This window comes from Equus asinus, chromosome X (assembly GCF_041296235.1).
Source record: "Equus asinus isolate D_3611 breed Donkey chromosome X, EquAss-T2T_v2, whole genome shotgun sequence".
NCBI lineage: Eukaryota > Metazoa > Chordata > Mammalia > Perissodactyla > Equidae > Equus > Equus asinus.
In genome coordinates, this window is record NC_091820.1 from 37912460 (window position 1) to 37932931 (window position 20472).

Genomic DNA, 20472 nt, shown 5'->3' on the forward strand with positions numbered 1-20472 from the left:
ACTCTGTACTGGGGGGCTTTGGGGAGAGGAAGGAAAAAAAAAAGAAGATTGGCAACAGATGTTAGCTCAGGTGCCAATCTATAAAAAAAATTATCCAGAGTTGGGATTATTAATTGAAAGAATATGAACATTCTTATTGTTCTTGATAGATTTCACAAAACTGCTTTCCCAGGAGGCATTTTACACTGCCATTATCAATATATGAGGATACCAATTTCCCCCAAGTCTTGCCTTCATGGAAAATTTTCTTTTTCTAATGCAATAGGTGTAAATTTTAATTTGCTTACTTTGATTATTCTAGTCTGAGAATTTTTCATGTCGTTATTTAATATTTGCATTACTTCGCATGTGAATTGTCTGTTCAGATTATTTGCTCACAAGTACATGACCCCTTTTGAGGGAAAAAGAAAAGTAAAGAGCACTTGGTGATTGGAATTTGAGAATGAAAGGAGATAAGTCAAAAATAATTCTGACAGCCAGCCCCATGGCCGAGTGGTTAAGTTCTCATGCTCCGCTTCGGCGGCCCGGGGTTTCGCTGGTCCGATCCTGGGCGCGGACATGGCACCACTCATCAGGCCACACTGAGGCGGCATCTCACATGCCACAAGAGGCACTCATGGCTAGAATACACAACTATGTACTAGGGGGCTTTGTGGAGGAGAAGAAGAAGAAAAAAACATAACTCCGAGTCCCAGTGACTTGGAGAAAGTTATTGACATAGCTGGGGCAGGTGAGAAGGGGAGCCGATTTGATGGAGGTGGTAAGTTTGAGTTGAGATATGTTGAATTTGAAGTTAGTGAGGGAGACAAGTGGATTCTGTCAAGGAGGCTTGTCGATCACCCAACTAGGGGATAGGATGAGGAAGAAGAACCAGCAAAGGAAATTGAAGAGGTGAGCAGCTGAGTGGTAGAAGTATGCCAGCACGCCATCACACAAGACAAGGAAAGGACCGCTACTGACTTTGACAGTTTGGAATCACAGCTGACCTTCGAGAAAGCAAACTTAATAAAGAGGTAGGTGTAGAAAGTAGATGGTCTATAGAAAGTGGCAGGCATAGAAAGCATGATGGTCTGTAGGGGGGATGCATAGAGAAGAAATGCACACAGCTTTACACATCATAAATTCACCTATTTTAAGTGTACAATTCAATGAGTTTTGGTAAATTTACAATGCTGTGCAATCATCACCATAGTTCAATTTTAAGACAGGTCCATCTCCCTAAAAAGATCCCTTGTGCCCATTTGCAGTCTCTCCCCATTCCCACCCTCAACCTCAAGCAACCACTAATGTACTTTCTGTCTCTATGGATTTCTGTCTCTCTTCTGTACTTTTCATGTAAATGGCATCATACAATATGTAGGCGTTTATGTCTGGCTTCTTTTACTTAGCATACATTAGCAGTTCATCATATTGTAGCATGTATCATTATTTCATTTATTTTTTTGCCAAATAATGTTCCACTGTATGGATATACCACATTTTATTTATCCATTCATCCATTAGTGGACATTTGGATTGTTTCCACTTTTTAGCTATTGTGAATAATGCTGCTGTGACAATTCACGTACAGATTTCTGTGTGGACATCTGTTTTCAGTTCTCTTGGGTATATGCTTAGGAGTGGAATTTCTGGGCCATGTGGTAATTCTATTAATTTTTTAAGGAACTGCCTGTTTTCCAAAGCAGTTGTGCCATTTTAGATTTCCACCAGCAACATAGGAGAGTTTCAGTTTCTTTTCAGTTATTTTAATACAATGATTATGTGATAGTGTTACTGTGTGATTTGGAAAATATTTTAAAAGAATGTTTAAAAAGACATTTACACATTAAAAAATGTTTTAAAAGAAGAACTTGGCTAGGGAAACGAAGGAGAGAAATGGAGTGGTAGTCAGAAGGGGCAGTAGGGTTTAAGTTAGTGGTTCTCAGAATGTGGTCTAGGACCAGCAATCTCAGCATCACCTAAGAACTCGTTAAAAATGCAAATTCTCAGGCTCCACTTGGACCTGCTGAATCAGAAACTGGGACGTGACCCAGTGATCTTTGTTTTTTTTTTTTTTTTTAAAGATTTTTATTTTATTTTTTCCTTTTTCTCCCCAAAGCCCCCCGGTACATAGTTGCATATTCTTCGTTGTGGGTCCTTCTAGTTGTGGCATGCGGGACGCTGCCTCAGCGTGGTTTGATGAGCAGTGCCATGTCCGCACCCAGGATTCAAACCAACGAAACACTGGGCCGCCTGCAGCAGAACGCGTGAACTAAACCACTCGGCCATGGGGCCAGCCCCCAGTGATTTTTGTTTTAATAAGCCCTCCAGGCGATTCTGATGAAGGCTAAATGTGAGAACCACTGGTTTAAGTGAAGGTTTGGTCGGATTTGGGGAACTGGTTTAAATGTAAAAGCAGAAAGGAGAGGTCATTGGAAAGGGAAAGACTATTGATGCTGCAGATGGAGGAAGAAGATCACAGTTTATGATCTCAGGAAAGGTGAGAAGGCCTTAGGAAAGGTTAGGGCAGAGATGACATTTAAGAGGAGAAATCCTGATGGAGTTTCCATTCACGTCCCCCTCCCCCAAAACATACATTTTTACCATTTCTTATGTCATTTCTGTCACAACTGGAATGATGGGTGTAGGTGGGAAAATCAAGTGTATATTGTTGAGCTGCTCCCTTTGTCTGGAAGCCTGCAAAGAATTTTAATTCCAGGTAGTTACACTGTTGGTTGTCTCCCTCCACTGTTATTTGGTTTGTGTGCAAGATGTGCAAATGCATTTTAATATTAGTGGGAGGGAAGAAATTGGTGAGTAGATCTGCAGGGAGGAAAAGCTGCATAAGAATGATGTATGTAAAAGCCAAAAGAAAGTATTTTCTGGATTATCTCTTTTGCTTTTTTGTACCTGTGATTGCCTCCTGTGATCCTTTCCATTTCTCCATTTTGCACAGACCTTTAGAATGTGTAGTGTGTTTTTATATACGTGGCCACAGTTAATCCTCACAACAACCTGTGCCGTTAAGCCTTATTTTTCCTGTTTGTCTGATAAGGAAGCTGAAACTCAGGAAAGGTGTTATTATACTGGTATTAACAACAACAAAATGTATAATACCTAACATTTATTATGTGTCAGGCACTGCTGTAAGCATTTCACGTGAATTGTTTTATTTATTATTTATCATGACCCCATGAGATAGTTGCCTTTTATTGACCCAATTTTACAGATGAGGAAACTTACTCACAGATAGATTAAAGTCACTTGCCCAAGGTTAAACAGGCTTCTGACTCCATAACCCATTACTTCTTGGATTATATAGCAAGAACATGACAAAACTAGACTGCTACCCAGGTTTTTCAATTCTCAACCTAGGGCTCTCGTCCTTCCCTTTGTCATACTACCACATGAGCAGAGTGTGGAATATCCAGTACATGTTTCCTATTTGCTGATTGAGTGAAATAAAATGAATAATTCAGAGTTGAATCTCATTTCATTAGGAAGAGTACACTTTTCAGGAAGGCTTTACCACCTAAGAAGAATGCAACCTTCAGAGGCATAGAAGGATTTTTCAAAAGCATGACAAAGTAAATTTAAATACTTGGGTATTAATTTAAACCTGGGCACACAAAACTTATTCAAGGAAAATTATAAAACTCTAATGGGAGAAATAAAGACATGAATAAATACATAGCTATACTTTGCTTCAATTTGGGAAGACTACATATAAGAATGATTACAATATTCCCTAAGTTAATATATAGATGTAATGCACTACCGATTAGAGTCACTGTGGGATACTTTATAGAACTTGTGAAATTTATCTGGAAGAATAAGTGGGCAGGAATACATTTACTTAAAAAGAATACATTTATTTAGACCTACCCTATCAGATTTTAAAGCCTGTCATAAAGTGACAATTATCAAAACCATACGATAGTGGGTTGAAAAAAAGTCAAACAGTGAAATTAAAAAATTCTGAGAACAGATTCAAGCTATTCTAAGAATATGGTGCACACTGAAAGCAACCCTGAACTGGGAAAAGCAATCACTCTTTCTTTAAAAAATGTTAGGAATTTTAGGTATCAATATGGAGAATAATTAACTTAGGTCCACAGCACATACAATACTCTGTAGTAAATTCCAGAAAGCCGACCAGTAGAATAGCATATTTATTCCAGCTATGGATGGAAGATAAATTTGTGTCTGTTAAATGGAGGATATCATCAGAGACAAGATAGATGGTTTTAAATATATAAAAGATGGGGAAAAAAATCCTGTGTACAACAGAATGTAATAAAAAACTAAACAACAGAATGAGGAAAGTGTCTGGGGTCAGCATCACTGATATCAGTTGACTGTCCAAAAAATATGAAGAATGGATACAGATATAGAAGGTCAGCATTCAGATTCAGCTTCATAAAAGGGCAAGGAAAATGAACAGGCAATTTACACATGAGGAAATAAAGGCACTAAAATCACTGCATGGAAACGTACAACCTCTCTAGCAATTGAAGAAATGCAAATAAAAACAACTTCAAGGTACCACAACCAGCATATTAATCTGTCAACAATTAATGGAAATGATAAACAGAAATTACAAAACCCTATCAACCCTATCTTGGCAAGGCTGTGGGGAGACAGTATGTGTTTCTGTGAGTGGTATAAATTGGTTCAGCTTTCCTAAAGGGCAATCTAGAAATATGTGACTAGAGTTACAAAACTGTTTTTTCATACTCTTTGACCCAGCATACCCCCAAGGAAATAACCTGAAAAGGAAAAATAATTTGTTTAAAGATGTTTGTAGTAGTGCTATTTACAATCATGGAAAAGATTTACCAATCAATTATATCATCGTGATGGAACAGAATATAGCCATTAACAGTGACAGGTATACAAATACTGGATCTTGCACAGAATAGGTATTTGTAATATTATTAACAAGAAAAGGAAAAATCCTAAATCACATGTTGAATTTGATAGTGGTCATACACAAAGAAAATTCAGAAAGACATCTGGTAAAATGTAAATAGCTGGAGTTGGATGCACATGGTGTTCTTTGGGTACATGTCAAGTTGCTGGAATTTATAATAAAAAAGAAAATCTGAAGAGGCGTCAACCCACATTGGTTTGATTTGGGTCTGGGAAGTTAAAAATCAAGAGATTTGGAAAAATCCCCATACCAATTACAGACAGTGTTACTTACCAGACAAGCTTCATCTCACTGTTAGCTAGAATTTGGTTTGCTAGAATTCTGCATCAGCCAGCACTTCTGCTTATCTAAATCTGTGAGAACTTTGACACTTTTATATCACCAGACCTTTGTGGGTCTCCAAATTTGTCACCACTACTACAAGAAAGAACCCACATACACACACCCAGCTATAGATATTTTATTATCTGGCTCAGAACCATCACTTTCTTAAGACCTTTCCATTTCTCTTCACTTCCGTCACCAGCATTAGTTTGCAGATAGTTTGCATTTTAGTGCCATTATTCACAAAGAAGCACATTTTCTCTCTACCATGGTTACCGAACAGAACATGTATACCTTGACAACAAATAGAGACCCATCAAGCCACATTGAGATGGGAGTGCCAAGCCATTAAGTAGGCTCCAGCCTTTGCTAGGTGACTTGCCCTACAAACCAGTATTGTGATGCCTTGCAAGTCAAATCCATACCCTTTGCAAAATGACCAGTTATTACATTTCATGGATCTTTAGGGTTACTCTCAAAGAGTTAAAACCTCAAATGTTAAATACATGTGTGCCAAAGAGCTACTCTATAATAATTGTCATTCATAATTGAGCACCCAGAATGCTTTTTAAACTATCCGACGTAGGATTGTGTTCTTTGTAACTTTGGTATTGTTTATTCCATTGTGTTCTGGCTCTTTGAAATTCAGTACATTAATGTCTGGTGTACATAAGGACTCAAACAGACAAAACTTGCTCTCTCCCCCAGTCCGCCCATTGCTTATAACCATGGTGGGGAACCAAATGTCCTTAAATAGCATTGGGATTCTCAGAGCTTTTTGGAGCTCCAGAGTGCCTATTATTTTATTTTATAAATTTTCATCCCACTTGTCACATGGGTGGTATGTATATAGTTAAGTAAAAGGCATTTTGTTTTCAGAGGTTTTTTAATGGATTTATATCTCTTAAAATACCCTGGTGAGTTGAGAACCTTGGAGATAATGACTGATTAAAGTAGTGGATCTCAAAGTGTGATCCCAGACCAGCATTACCATCATCATCTGGGAAATTGTTAAAAATGAAAATTCTCCACCCTGCCCTAGACCTACTAAATCAGAAATTTAGGGGGTAAAATCCAGCAGCTTGTCTTTTAATAAGCCCTCCAGGTGATTCTGATGCATGCTCAAGTTTCAGAAGCACTGGATATTAGAGAATAGAACCTTAATAACCTTGGCCAGCCTGATCCTCAGCTAAGTTGTTCTTGTGGATATCAAACCCTCTGGGTCCCTTGGCAACGTGTTATGTATTGCAAAAGTGTCTTTTATTCAATATCTTGGGAAGGTTATGAGAACACTGGAGAGGCAGCGTGTTGTGCTGGCAAAAGCATGGGCTTTGGAGTCAGATGGACCTTAGTTGTAACTTCTCCTGGCCACTAACTCTTTGTGTTCTCTCAGTTGTTTAACCTCTATGAGCCTCATTTCTAACATGAGGAAGAGAATACCTGTGCCAGAAGATTGTCTCAAAGGTTAAATGAGATCAGGTCTGTCAAGTGTCCAACTCTGTGCCTGACACATGATGAACTCTCAGTAAACAAGAGCGATCATTGCCATCCCTTAGAACCATGTCTATGACACTATGTAGGGTCCAGAGGACTAATGGGAAGACCTTCTTGGAAATTCCAAGTAGGAGTCATTGGAGAGGGGGAGCTAAGCCTCTCCCAGGACAGCCCCAATAAATCAAGGACTTCTCTTATCTCTCCAAAGGACACTTTGCATCAGCCTCCTGGAGGCTGTAGAAAGCTCAGGGCAAGTCCTACCACTTGCATTTGTTATTGCCAGAATAATTGTTCCTTACTTGAAGTTCTGTAGACCCAGAGGCAAAGAAAGGTGGCAACAACAAGCTCTCTGGGCCCTTCTCCCCTCCCTGTGCAGCCTCCTTGTGTCTCACTTCCTGGATCTTGCAAATATTTCCCTCAGCAATAACCTGGGAGTGGCTGTTTCTCTTGGAGCAGTCTTATCTTTTGGCTGCCGAGGAAAAGGAAAGGGGAGAGGGGCTGGACTTGTGCACTGTTGCTGCTGAAATCCTGGAATGCCAAGCTATTGTGGTGAGTTTAAAAATAAAATTTCCAAACAAGAAAACTTCACAAGGGCTGGGGAGGAGGCAGGAGGAGATTTTTTCAGTCTCTGAAAATATTGGTTTTCATTTTCAATTATTATTAGGTTAAAAAAAGATTTTAACAAAAGAGGAAAATCTTTTCATCAGAAGAAAAGACAACCTGTGCCAAGAGGAAAAGAGAAGAACAGCCCAGGACTTGGCAGGCAATTTGCTTTTGTTTTTGAGATGTAGTCTCCTTGCTGGTGTCAACAAAGCCCTTTCTCATATTTAGCTTTCAGGCTTCCTCCCCTTTCTTCAACAAGGAGCTGAAGTCTTCATGGACACCTGGGGATGAATGTAGTAGTGCAAGTATCTTTTGCCCCACCTCAGGAGTCCTTGCTTCAATGAAATTGTCCCTTGGAGCCAGATAAGGCAAGTTCCAGTCTGGACACTACTATTTCTTACTAGATGAGAAAATGATTTACCCTTTCCAAGCTTCAGGATCCTCATCTGCAAACTGGCAATAATAGTACCTACTTCGATGGGCTAGTGTGAAAATTAATAGAAATGCATACATGAAAGTGCCTAAAACAGGGCCTAACACATAGTAAGAGGTAAGAGACCACAGTTCTTTTCCCTTAATGAAGCTCCTTGTCCTCCACTGTAGGGAAGGATCCTTACCTGGTCCCAAAGCAGAGTTGTAGATTTCTGTGCATATAGGAGGCTTGAGCCCTTTGAAAATAGGACCTCTAGAGGCCAAAATCCATGGCTTGAACCTGACACACTTCAGTGCAAGCATCCCATTCCCAGTTTGCTTCAGCTGTTAGTGCCAGGAAGGCAGGGACTATGTCAGTTTTGCACCCCTTTGATCCAATCACCCCGCACAGTGTAATATTCAATGAGAGCTTGGAATGACTTGTACACATTTTGGCCCAGCTGATCTAATTGAGGGCAGTCCTTCCCCTTTCTAGCGTCCTGCCTCCTTCTGCTTCACTGAAATATGACTCTGCAAGGCTCAGGCTGGTCCTACACAGGCTGTGTAAGTGGGAAGACAGTGCTTTTAAAATTAGGATTGATACAGAGAATAGAAATTTCCGGGTTGCCTTGCTAGAGCCCAGTGCCTCTAGATGGGGCCACAGTGCCATGAATTGGAGTACCAAATGTCCCTATAAAAGGGCATGTTTTTTCTTCTGAAAGGTAAATTTTGTAAGGTTGACATAAATGATTGGTATCTAAACAAGAAAACTTAGAATATCTTGTCCTTTTGATCTTCACACTGCTCTTAAGCCTAAACTTTCCTTTTATTACCTCTCCATTTTTAGCGGATGGAAAGAGTGAGTGAATGAGACTAGGGTTAAAATCCTTGGTTAGCTAGAGCCTCCTGGCTAGGCAGCCATGTGGCTGAGCTGGGACCCAAGGTCTTCTGGTTTATTGGCTATTGAGCAGGGCTGAACATTAACCAGGGGGCAGCACAGTCAACTCCCTTGATGGAACCTGGAGCAGGGCTGAAGCATACAGCAGTGAAGCTTGTACACTGCATAACTTGCACAACCATATGCAGTGGCCCTCGGTAAGGGACTTCACTGTTAACAATAAACATAGTTCTGTCATTTATTAATCACCTTTGCATGTACCCAGCATCATTGCTGGGTCCTTTTTTATATAGTTAATTCTCACAGCAGCTTTGTAAGATAGATATTTTACTAAAACTGAGATAAATTAAATACTTTGTTCAAGGTCATGCAGCTTTTGGGTAATGGAGCCAGATTTTGAAATTTTGCTGGAATTCAGACCCAAGTCTTTCTGACACTGTGTTCTTTCCACTCTCCTCTATTGCCTTTCCTGTGTTCTCGCTAGGGAAAAGGAAAGAGTGGTAAATTTCATTTCTATCATTAAGCAGGGTTCTTCTCACCACAGCTGCAGGCCGTTCGCCCAACTGAGGCCTTTGGAGATGTTGCTGTTACTGCTTGCATTTCCTAAGATCTAAATTGGAGATGAAGGTGGGGAAGGAGGAGAGAGGCAGGGACAGAAGGTAGGAATGTGTGTGATGAGGGGTGGGGGACAGACTGTATAGATTGGAAACCAACCTAACTGGAACAAATAACTCTGCCCCCCAAACCTCTGCCCGCAGACCTCCACCCCCAAACCACAGCACTCCCATCCTTTTCACCCTGGACCTTTGTTTCCATAGTATGCTCCCTGAACCACCTGTAGTAGAATCCTTTGGGGGGCAATTATTAAAAATACAGATTCCTGGCCCCCACCACAGAGGTACTAAATACCAATTTCTGGTGAGGAGACCCATTAATTTGCATTTTAAACAACCTCTCCAGATAATTCCGATTAGGAGCCACTTTGATTAGGAACAACTGTCCCAGACCAATGGTTTCCAGCTTTTTGGATCATGCGCCCTTCTCAGAAAGAATTTTTTGAGCATGCACCTGCAATATATGCTGGCAGTTTATTAATAGATTCCTTATATATAATAAACGTCTTACTATTTATATTTTTAAAAGCAAAAAATGGTGAGAATTTTGCATTAGTTATTCTTAGATGAGAATGGTTTCTAGTTTTTCTTTATGTGTATTCTAGTTGTTGGGTTTTGGTATTGACATTATACAGGATTCTTATCTTCTCCCTCTATTCTCTAGATTCCAGAGTCTAGAAAGTATTAATAGCATTGGGGTTGTCTATTCCTTGAAGGTTGGTAGAATTAGCACAAGACCATGTGAGTGTGCTATTTTTTTTTTCTTTGTCAAATTCACCAATATTTTTTTCTATGGTAATTGGTTGGTTTAGATATGTATTCTCATTCTTCTGCAATCAGTTTTGGTAATTTTTGTTTTCCAAGGAAACCATTCTAAGTTTTCAAATTTATTTCCATAGAGTAGAGCCAAGTATTCTCTTACTCTTTTCATTTACTCTCTAACTGCGGTTATTTCTCCATTTCTAATATTGTGCGTTTGGTGTTTTTAAATTAGATTTGCAAGCGCTTTTTCTGTTTTATTGTTTTATATTTTCTTTTGAAGAATTAGCTTTTGGCTTTAATTATTGGTTCTATCTTTTTCTTTAGTCTATTAATTTCTGTCATTAGTTTTCTTTCTGTTTTGCTTACATCTATTTTTGTGGCTCTTTTCTTAACTTCTTTTGCTGAATGCTTAGTTCATTTATTTTAATTTGTTCTTATGTATTCATGTAAGTAATTAAGGCTACAAATTTTCCTTTGACCACTGCTTTAATCAACCATATCCTCTAGCCTCCGATATGTTCATTGTTGTCATTTTCTAGGTACTCTACAATTTCAGATTAGAGCTCTTCTTTGACTAGAGTGGATATTTTTTCCCTTTTGTTTTCTATATGTTAGAAATTTTCTTTTTTCATTTTTGTTATTAATTTCTAGTGTTATTGTATTGTGATTAGATACTGTAGTCTGTACTACTCACACTTCTTGGCTTAGTATATAATCAGTTTAAAAAATGTTCAATGGGCCCTTGAAAAGAAGGTCTGTTTTTAGTGTATGAAGAAATTTAGATTTTTCTGTTATCTTAATTTTTGACTGTCATATCTGTCATCGGCTGAAACAGTCTCATATTTTGTTTTTGCTTTTTACTACCTTTGCATTTCCTATAGATTTTGTTTATGAATTTTGATGCTATGTTATTTGGTACATAAAGATTAAGAGTAGTTAGATCTGAATCTTGTATTCTAATCATGAATATTATAGTGCCCTTCTTTGTCTTTTTTTATTGCTTTTTGCCTTTAATTCAACTTTTTTATGATATGAATGACATGACTCTTGGGATTTTTTTTCACTTTTGGCATTAATTCATTTATTAAACAAATATTTATTGAATGCCCACTGTGTGCCAGGCACTATATACCAGATGAATGAAACACACAGGATCCCTGCTCTCATGGAGCTTACATTTTAGAGAGTGGAACACAAAATAAACAAGTAAAAGTAGATATGTAATATAATATTAGGTAGGGATGTATGCTCTGAGAAATAACAAAATAGAAAAAGGATAATTAAGGATAAGTCATCTCTGTTTTAAATAAAGTGGTCAGGAAAGGCGTCTTTGCCTGAGAGCATTTGTCATCCTTTTATTCTTCACTCACCATCTTGTTTGTTTGTTTCCTGAGGGGGAAATGAGGGGGAAATGCCAGGTGGAACAGTTTGCACACAAGGGGTTCTTATAATCTTAAGTAGCTATAGGTGGGCTAAAGCCCAAATGAGAAGAGAGTGGGGGATGTGTAGATATGACTTTCTGATCCATGTGAGTGATGAACTAGCCAGGATGGGGACTGGAGATGAGGGAAGTGAAGGGGATTTTGCTTTCCATTCTCTCTGAGCTTGGCTACCATTATGTGTATTATTATTTTTTAAAGAAATATTCTCAGTCTTAAGCATGATTATTGAATAGATATTCTGTCTGATGATTTAATTGAACTGCTGGAATTTCCTGTTACTAGGCAGTACTTAGTATGATGCTGATTGCTCAGGCTACAGCAGGAAGCCAGATCTTTCTGGCTTAGAGGGCTTAACTCTTTATACTCTGAGACTAAAGAGATGTCCTTTGACTTTAGTCACTCTTTATTATACAGAAGTTTGACTTTTTATACCTATTTTATACTTTTCTTTTTCAAGGAAGATTAGCCCTGAGCTAACTACTGCCAGTCCTCCTCTTTTTTTGCTGAGGAAGCCTGGCCCTGAGCTGACATCCGTGCCCATCTTCCTCTACTTTATATGTGGGACGCCTACCACAGCATGGCATGCCAAGCGGTGCCATGTCCGCACCCGGGATCCGAACCAGCAAACCCCGGGCTGCCAAGAAGCGGAAGGTGTGAACTTAACTGCTGCGCCAGCAGGCCGGCACCAATTTTTATACATTTTTAACCAAACCTGGACTTCTTTTCCTTGGATATTTTTTCTGTTGCTTATAAGATGAGAATCTTATTTCACCTCACAAGTGATCGCCTTTAATTTTATGATACTTTTTTCCAAGTATATTATATATACATATATATTAAATTTTTATATATATACACATGCACCCTTAACGCTTGAATCTGGAATTTATTTTTATATACAATATATGGTACAGCTCCAAATAACACTGCTCTACAGTTATCTCAAAAAAATTTATTAAATAATCTTTCTTTATTTCATTGTTAGGGAAGGTCAATTATATAGGATGTTTTTATTGATAGTTTGTGTTTCTGGACTTTCCAGAGTTCCATTAATCAGTAACACACTGTTTTAATTATAATTGCTTTATAATATGCTTAATCCCTTACTCACCCCCCCATTTCTTCTGTAGCAAAATACTCTTTAATATTATATCCTGCTTTATTTTGCAAGTTAATTAGAAAATTCTATACTTAAAACTTCCTGTTGAGAATTCTAACTGGAATTGCATTAGAAGGAGTTATTTTAAATCCAAAATAGCAGGTATTTGTGAATGGCTTGCTTGATGTTTTTTGTTACAAGTAGAAGAACATGGGCAGAAAGAATACATGTCAAATTCCTGATATAGCTTGCATCTAGAGAGGCAGCAGGGGAGTGGAAGTGGGGAGTGAAACAAAGTGTGTTATTTCTTATTTCTTAAAAAAAATTTGTGAGGCATCAATGGCAAAGTATTAAAATGTGCTAATTCTGAGCAGTAGGTGGGAACATCAGTATTTATTATAGCAATCTCTGTGTGTTTCTAAATATTTGAAATTTTTCATAATTAAAAAACAAACAAACAAAAACAACAGATGAAGCAAGATAACCAGATTTGTAAGCCCTCAAATGTAGCACATTCAGTCTGAGTGCTACAAATAGACAGGGGCCATGTATGTATTCAGACTTTGGAGCTAGACTGTCCAGGTTCAGATCCTAGCTCTACCACTTACTAGCTTTATGACCCTGAGCAAGTTACTTAACCTGTCCTTGCCTCAGTTTCCCCAGCTGTAAAGTCAGGACAATAATAATAGCCACTTCCTAGGGTTATTGTGAGGATTAAATAAATTAAGACATGGAAAGCACCTAAAACAGTGCCTGGCATTTAGTACATACTCAGTGAGTGTTAGCTATCAATATTATATATTATATATTCTTATTACTATTATTATTATTATTACATTTACTACGTATATTACATTGTTTTGTGGCCATTTTACATTTTACATAAATGATGTCATCCAAAATATGGGACCATCTGCAACTTGCTTGTTTTACACAATCCTCATGTGCTGTTTTGCAGGGAAATGGCTCATTCCAAGGCTAGCTTTTCATGGGCAACCCCCTTCCATCCTTGCACTGAGAACCCAGCACTCGACTTGTCAAGCTACCGAGCAATCTCTTCTCTTGACCTCCTGGGAGACTTCAAACACTCCCTGAAAAAAACAGAGGAAACTTCAGTATATGAGGAGGGGAGCTCCATGGCCTCCGTGCCCCGGCCACTACGCAGCCGTGCCTTCTCAGAGAGCCATATCAGCTTGGAGCCCCAGAGCTCCCGGGCCTGGGGGCAGCATAGGAGGGAGATCTTTACCAAAGTTGATGAGACCCAGCCGGATCCTCTGGGAGCCAGGAAGAAGGCCTTTCCTCCTCCTCGCCCTCCTCCTCCCAACTGGGAGAAGTACAGGCTTTTCCGTGCAGCCCAGCAGCAGCAGCAGCAGCAGCAGCAGCAGCAGCAGCAACAGCAGCAACAGCAGCAACAGCAACAGCAACAGCAGCAACAGCAGCAACAGCAACAGCAACAGCAGCAACAGCAACAGCAACAGCAGCAACAGCAACAGCAACAGCAGCAGCAAGAGGATGAGGAAGAAGAGGAGGAGGAAGAGGAGGAAGAAGAGGAAGAGGGGGTAGAAGAGGAGGAAGAGGAGGGGGAGGAGGAGGAGCTGCCACCCCAGTATTTCAGTTCAGAAACTACTAGTTCCTGTACCCTCAATCCTGAGGAGGTCCTGGTGCAGGCACAACCCATGGCCTTTGGCCATTTGGAGACCTCAAGGCAGGGCTCACAAAGCCTCCCAGCAGAGCAAGAGTCTTTTGTTCACCATTCCAGTGATTTCCTGCCTTCAATAAGGGGCCACTTGGGATCTCAACCTGAGAAGGCTCAGCCCCCTTGCTATTATGGCATTGGTGGGCTTTGGAGGACATCAGAGCAGGAGACCACTGATTCCCCCAAGTAAGTGCTTATAAAAGACATTTGATCCCTAAAGAGGCAGGCAGCATGAGTTTGAATTCCGCTGCCACCGTTTACCAGCTGTGTGACTTTGGGCTGGTCAATTAAACTATTCCCAGCCTCAGTTTTCTCACCTGGAAAATGGACATGATGATACCTATTTCACATGGTTGTGAATATGAAGATGATCTATGTAAAAGGGCATACCCCCATGCTTAGCACATAGTAAGTGCTCAGTAAATGGTAGTTGTTGGTGTTCTTATCCCTAAATATCACTATCAAAATACTATGTGTATTATTTCTCAATTTGTCTTTAAGGTATACATCAGTTTCTTGCCCCTGAGCCAGAAGGCATTAAACCCTTGTTGCCTCGTGAATTTTCCCAGAAGCCTGGCTCGGGCCCTTTTCTACCTTTTCTTCTGCTTGCTCTCTAGAACAAGAGGCCAGATCACAACCTGACCTGCCTCTGTTCTAGGACCTACTTGGGCTTCTAAACTCTTCTCCCCACCCCAGCCAGCAAAGCTGTTCCTGGGGTTGGGTGCTTTATGCACTGATCATTCCTTACAACAGCTAAGGGCATTCTTTTCGTCTTACACTTTCTTCATCCCCCCATCCTTGTTTCCCGTGGCTCTTTGCATTTGCTTCAGTGTGCAGTAGGTGGTAGTTGACAGGATGAGCTGCCTGGACAGGGAGGCCTAAGCAGGAGTGTAGTCTAGTGGCAGGACTGCTGGTGTCTGCTCCCTTCACTGTGCCACTGCTTCTCTGCATTCCCCACAGTGTGTGGTTGTTCTTGTTGCCCCAAAGCAAAAGAGCTTTGGCATTCAGCTTTGCCAGTCCTCCTGCAGAGAGCTCAACCCCCTCTCCACTGGGGGTGGGGGTAGGGGGGCAGGTGTTATCCTCTAAGTGCTTTCTTTAGGTCCTTTTATAGAAGGAACTTGCCTGAGACTTGTTGCTGTTAGAAGTACCTTGTTATTGTGTCTTTCACTGACAGGCAAATCCATTACTTGGCTATCTGGAGCTAGTTGAGAAATTTTCCAGCCCAAGGTGCCACAAGCACAGCACTTACAGGACCAGGCTCCCAGACGCTGTGAGAATCTCTTATCAGATCCCTAGTGGGAGCTTCTCAAGTTGTCCATTTAGCTGGGGAGCATTCTTAGTGTAATTACAAAACATTTTGTGCGAAGTGACTGTGATTGTTAACCTATCAGAGCAGGGAGAAGGGAAAGTGGCCTAGCACATAGTAGGCACTTAATATTTCAGAAGAAAGAAAGAATGAATGAATGAATGAATGAACACATATTAAGTATTTGCTATGTGCCAGACACTACTAGTATTTTTATATCGATTATTTCATTTAATCCTCCCAACAGCCATATGGGCCGTTATCATCCTCATTTGACAGATTAGGAAACTAAAGCTGAGCAAAGTAAGGCACTAACTAACTCTGAATTGCACAGCAAAGATTCAAAGCCAGATCTGTCTGACTCCAAAACCCATGCTTATTTTGCCATCCTAGGTAGCCTCTCTCAGAGAGATCTCGTTCTTACAGTAGACCAGGTCTTCGTGAGGCCCTTCTGTCTCCTGTGAGGCAATGTGTACCAGAGGTAGTAGTTACAGGCCACAGCCTTACCGCTTTCAGCTTCCTGGTCCTCCCTCCTTTATGTACCTCCATTCACCTTGGCACCTTGGCCAGAGAGAAGGAAATTGCTATTACTAGAGATCTTGTAACTTGTTCAAGAGATTTTTTTTTTAATGACCATAGGATGTGAGAGGAAACATTTGTTTGCACACAGCCCTGGCTAGTAGCTGCAAGAAATCAATTACAGATACGTCTTTGATGGATATTTAAGGAACAGCATCAGTCCCAACATAGCTAATATTTTCTGCCTGCTTACTATGTGCCAAGCATTGTTCTAAGCACTTTTGTATATCAATTGATTTACTGTTCACAACAAACCTATGAAATAGATACCATTAGTCTCCATTTTTTAGATGAGAAAAGTGAGGCACAGGGAGATAAAGTAATTGTGGAAGAACACAGGTAGCCAGAACCCAGGAAGTCTGGCTCACTGTGCCCACTACATCATCCCAGGATCTCTAGACTAGTCGAAGTGATCCTATTCTAGACCCTCAGAAAGCACAAGGTTCTAACTAGAAGGAAGTGGCTTTAAGATTTTGTAAGGGAGAATATTGTTAGTGGCAAGTAGATGTGTACTATTTTGAATCTAAAATGCAAAAAAGACATCCTAATTTCATCTAAGTTAAACCAGAGTATCTCTATAACCCGTGTACTGTTCAGTTGCAAAATGCTGGGATACATGTAGAAGCAGGTTATTGGGATTATCAAGTTTTGGTTAAGTCTAATAACTCTGATTCAAGTTCAAGTATAGCTTGCTTTATGGACTCTTTGCATTTCCTCTCAGTGCTCTGTAGAAGGAATCTGATTTTTGCTTCAATGTTCATTATTAAATTCAGATTATGTTCTCATAGATCTCCTGTAACCCCTGCCTTATTAATGGAGGGTATAAGGAAAGGAGCCTAGAAACATAGTGTCTAATATGATACACCATAATATGGTATAGGGCTGTGTCTGCTGGCGAACTGAGTCTCCAATTAGCACATCCTTTTTAAATTTTTTTCCATTTTTATCGAGATATAATTTACATACAGCCACATCCTCTTCTTTTTTTTAATTTCATACTTACTTTCAGCACTTTCTGACTCAGAACTCTCACACGTGCCCTAAATATTTTTCTTATACACAGGAATTTCCTAAGTTTATACTTTCATCTTTCCTCCAGAATGTTCTCTCTTCTCTGCTAACATATAGTCCAGTGAGAAAATTCCTTACATGCAGGGTTTTATATGATGTCAGGTTTCCCTTCTGCAGTATAGTATAGTGGCTCAAAGCACAGATTCTGGAGTTAGGTCACTAGGTCTAAATCACAGTTCTGCCATTTACTGTCTGGTGACCTTGGGAAAGTCACTGCTTCTCAATGCCCCGTGTTCCTTATCTGTAAAATGGTTGTCATGAGCATTAAATTTTAGATCTGTGACTACACACATATACACACACGCACATACACATGTATATCTTAGGACAGCTTCTGGGGTATAGTAAGCACTGCATGAATGTTAGCTAGTATTGTTCTGTTATCAATATTATTCACTTGAAAACCTACATGTAAAATGTACCTAGGATGAGGAATATTGGCATGCCCAAATTTCTTTTGTGTGATGAATTAGGAGACAGCATAGCATGAATCAGTAAATAGCTGTGGAGCCTTTTAGCCATTATTTTTGACCTTTATCTAAGAGCTGCAAATAGCTGCAAAAATGACTAATGAGTTTTTTCCTATTTTTCCTTTCAAACAGCTAGAGGTTAGCAAAGGGGCAGCGACACAGACAGGTGGAGGGTGGGGGTAGCTGGTAGGAAACAAGAATATAGTGGGGGTGGGCCTCCCCCTTGCATAAACCATGGGTAGAATTATTTGCCCCTCCATCACTGACACCTGACATTGAAGCATTTCTTTTTATTTTCTTACTCATGCCAGACCAGAAGCCTTGATGACAGAAGAGTCCAAACCCAAGCCAGCATGGAGCCAGAGCTACTTCTTTCCTGAGGAGCAGTTCTCTTTTATGGGCTGGGGCTCTGAGAAGCAGCACCTCAGCCCCGCGGGCTTTGGTGAACCCAAGACAACAGGGTCTGCTGCTACACTTTTCAAGCCTCTGGGTGCCACTGGTTCCATTTCTTCCCCATGTCATTCTGCAACCATGGAGGAGGCTGGGGCCTTTGGGGATATGCCAGAAGTGGAGAAATCCTATCCCTTCTCAGGCCGAAGGCCCGCCCCACTGCTGGCAGTCTTAGGAAAGCTCATGAGAGACGTGGTAGGCTGTGACAAGTCCCTGGCAGGGGTGCTAACCCCAGCCTCCAACATGTGACCACTGCTGAGGTCGTGGGTGACCTCTTTGCTGTGGGAGATCTGCAGTGGAGGGACCATTTCAAGCAGGAGTGGCACCACCAGGAAAGAAGAAATGATGAGAGTGTCCAGGAAAGCTACAGGGTGCCTTTGTAAGCAAGCAGACTAGATAAAGCCACAGTGGATGGGAATCCAGAATGGGTAGGAGGGAGGCCAACAGTTTAGAGGACAAATAGCTAAGGTCTCAGATATGTCCCTACAACCTAGCCCTTCCCTCGGGATCTGTATTCTGGGGCCATGAACTAAGGGGAATCATTGATGATCAGAAGCCCAGAACATTAGGGGCCTGCCAGTTTTTCTGGATTTTAGTAGGGTCTTAATGACCAAACCAAATCATTCTGGCTGCAGACATCAGGGGCATATGAGTAGCCTTCTAATTTCTTAAAGGTGGCCTTGACTTGGCTTCTAGATAGTCTTCATGTGGCCTGTTTACATTTGAACAGTGCTTCCTGGTCTGGTCCATTATTTCCTTATTTTACAACTCTTTGGTGAAGGAGGGTCCCATTTTACAAATGGGGAAATTAAGAAGCAGAAAAGTTAACAGCTTCTCAACAGAGGTGCTCAAATGGTCATTCTTTGTTTCCACAGACAAGAGTTTCAGCACTTCTCGCCTCCTCAGGGGGCCCCAGGGATCCCTACCTCTTACTCAGCTTATTACAATATTTCTGTGGCCAAGGCAGAGCTGCTGAACAAGTTGAAAGACCAGCCCGAGATGGTAGAGACTGGTCTGGGAGAAGAGGAAGTTGACCATGAACTGGCTCAAAAAAAGGTGAACTTTTTGATATGCCTTACAGATTTTCAGCACTTAACTTGAGTATGTCTGGAGGTTGACCTGCCCTCTATGCTCTCCAGAACATCTTGGTGCATTTCTATATTTCCAGTGTGGAAATCAAATAGCCTCTCTGGGTTTCTCACAAATGCAACTACAGTCTCCTTTTTGTCGGATCCATAATAGTAATAATAGTAGTAGTAATCATAATCATCATAACAGTGTCTCTCTAATCCTTAAAACAGCTCTACAAGGTAGACATTACTATCTCCTTTTGACCAGTTGAGAGGACTAGGTTGCCCAGGGTTACAGGCTAAGTGGTAGATCCAGGACTTGAAGTCAAGACTGTCTACTCTGCTCTATGCATTCTATTCTATTATGCTGTCCCTCTGAAATAAGCTAGCTTTGTAAGTAACTTGCCACCAAGGGCACATCCGAGTTTTTGCCAGTGAGCTCCAACCAATGGCAGTCATTGATTGTATTCTCTTTGTAACTTTCTGAAAAAGAGAACAGACTGACTAAGAAAGAAAATGAGAAATTATAGACTGGTAAACTTTAGTATTTACTTTCAAGGATAGTCTGTAATCTCTTTTTTTAAAAATACTAAAATAGATAAATGGAGATGATGATACTGTTGTTCTGAAGCCTCCCCTTTCTTCCTCTAAGTACCACTAGCCTGGTTTTCTAATCAAATTCCTGGAATCACTTTGCCGTCCTTGCACTTACCCATTTTATTTCATAAGCAAATAGGGTTTCCATGGCAACCTCAAAGGCCCAATTTACCACTGTGTGGGCATCTTAACTCAAGGTAAATTGCTCTTCTGCTCATATTTCTCATTCAGGATGTGACCTATAGGAAGGCTCAAGGCTATTTGCAAGAGACCCCCTCACCACTTTCCAATCTGAAGCCAAATGTCAGAGAAAGAATTGGAAGCATAGTGGTATCAAAGATTTGTTGATCCTGATGCCTGCTTCCTTGGAGTCCATGTTCCTGAGCAGGGCAGGGCTGCTCCTGGCTTACTCAGGACCTTTTTATTCAGAGCAAACCTAATAAAAGTCTGACCAGGAAAAGAGAGAAATGTTTATAAATGGCAAAGCACAGAAGAGCAGATAGTGATTCGAAGTGACTGTAGGTGGGCTAGCACAGTTTTCGTCTCTGAGGAAGATAGGTGAGGAAGGTCACTGATTTGCAATATCCCAGAAGAGCAGCTCAGCTCTACCTGCGTCTCCAATGATTCCACAGCTCTGTCTACTACACTTTCCACCAGTTGAAGTTAGGTCGAAA

General features: G+C 40.5%; 1 protein-coding gene across 5 annotated transcripts in view; it reads left to right on the forward strand.

The window, feature by feature from the left end:
* Positions 1-20472, forward strand: part of SHROOM4 (shroom family member 4) — a 207803-nt gene that overhangs the window by 180263 nt on the left and 7068 nt on the right. For 2 of the 5 annotated variants that reach the window (XR_011499632.1, XR_011499633.1), the window contains 3 exons: positions 13518-14441; positions 17993-18510; positions 19007-19187. Coding sequence is in view for 3 of the 5 variants with exons in the window: in XM_070502055.1 (XP_070358156.1) it covers positions 13518-14441; positions 17993-18142; positions 19007-19187 (1255 nt within the window). In the remaining 2 variants the exon portion in view is untranslated. The remainder of the gene's footprint in view (positions 1-13517; positions 14442-17992; positions 18511-19006; positions 19188-20472) is intronic. The other 3 variants (XM_070502055.1, XM_070502057.1, XM_070502056.1) reach the window with 2 other exon arrangements.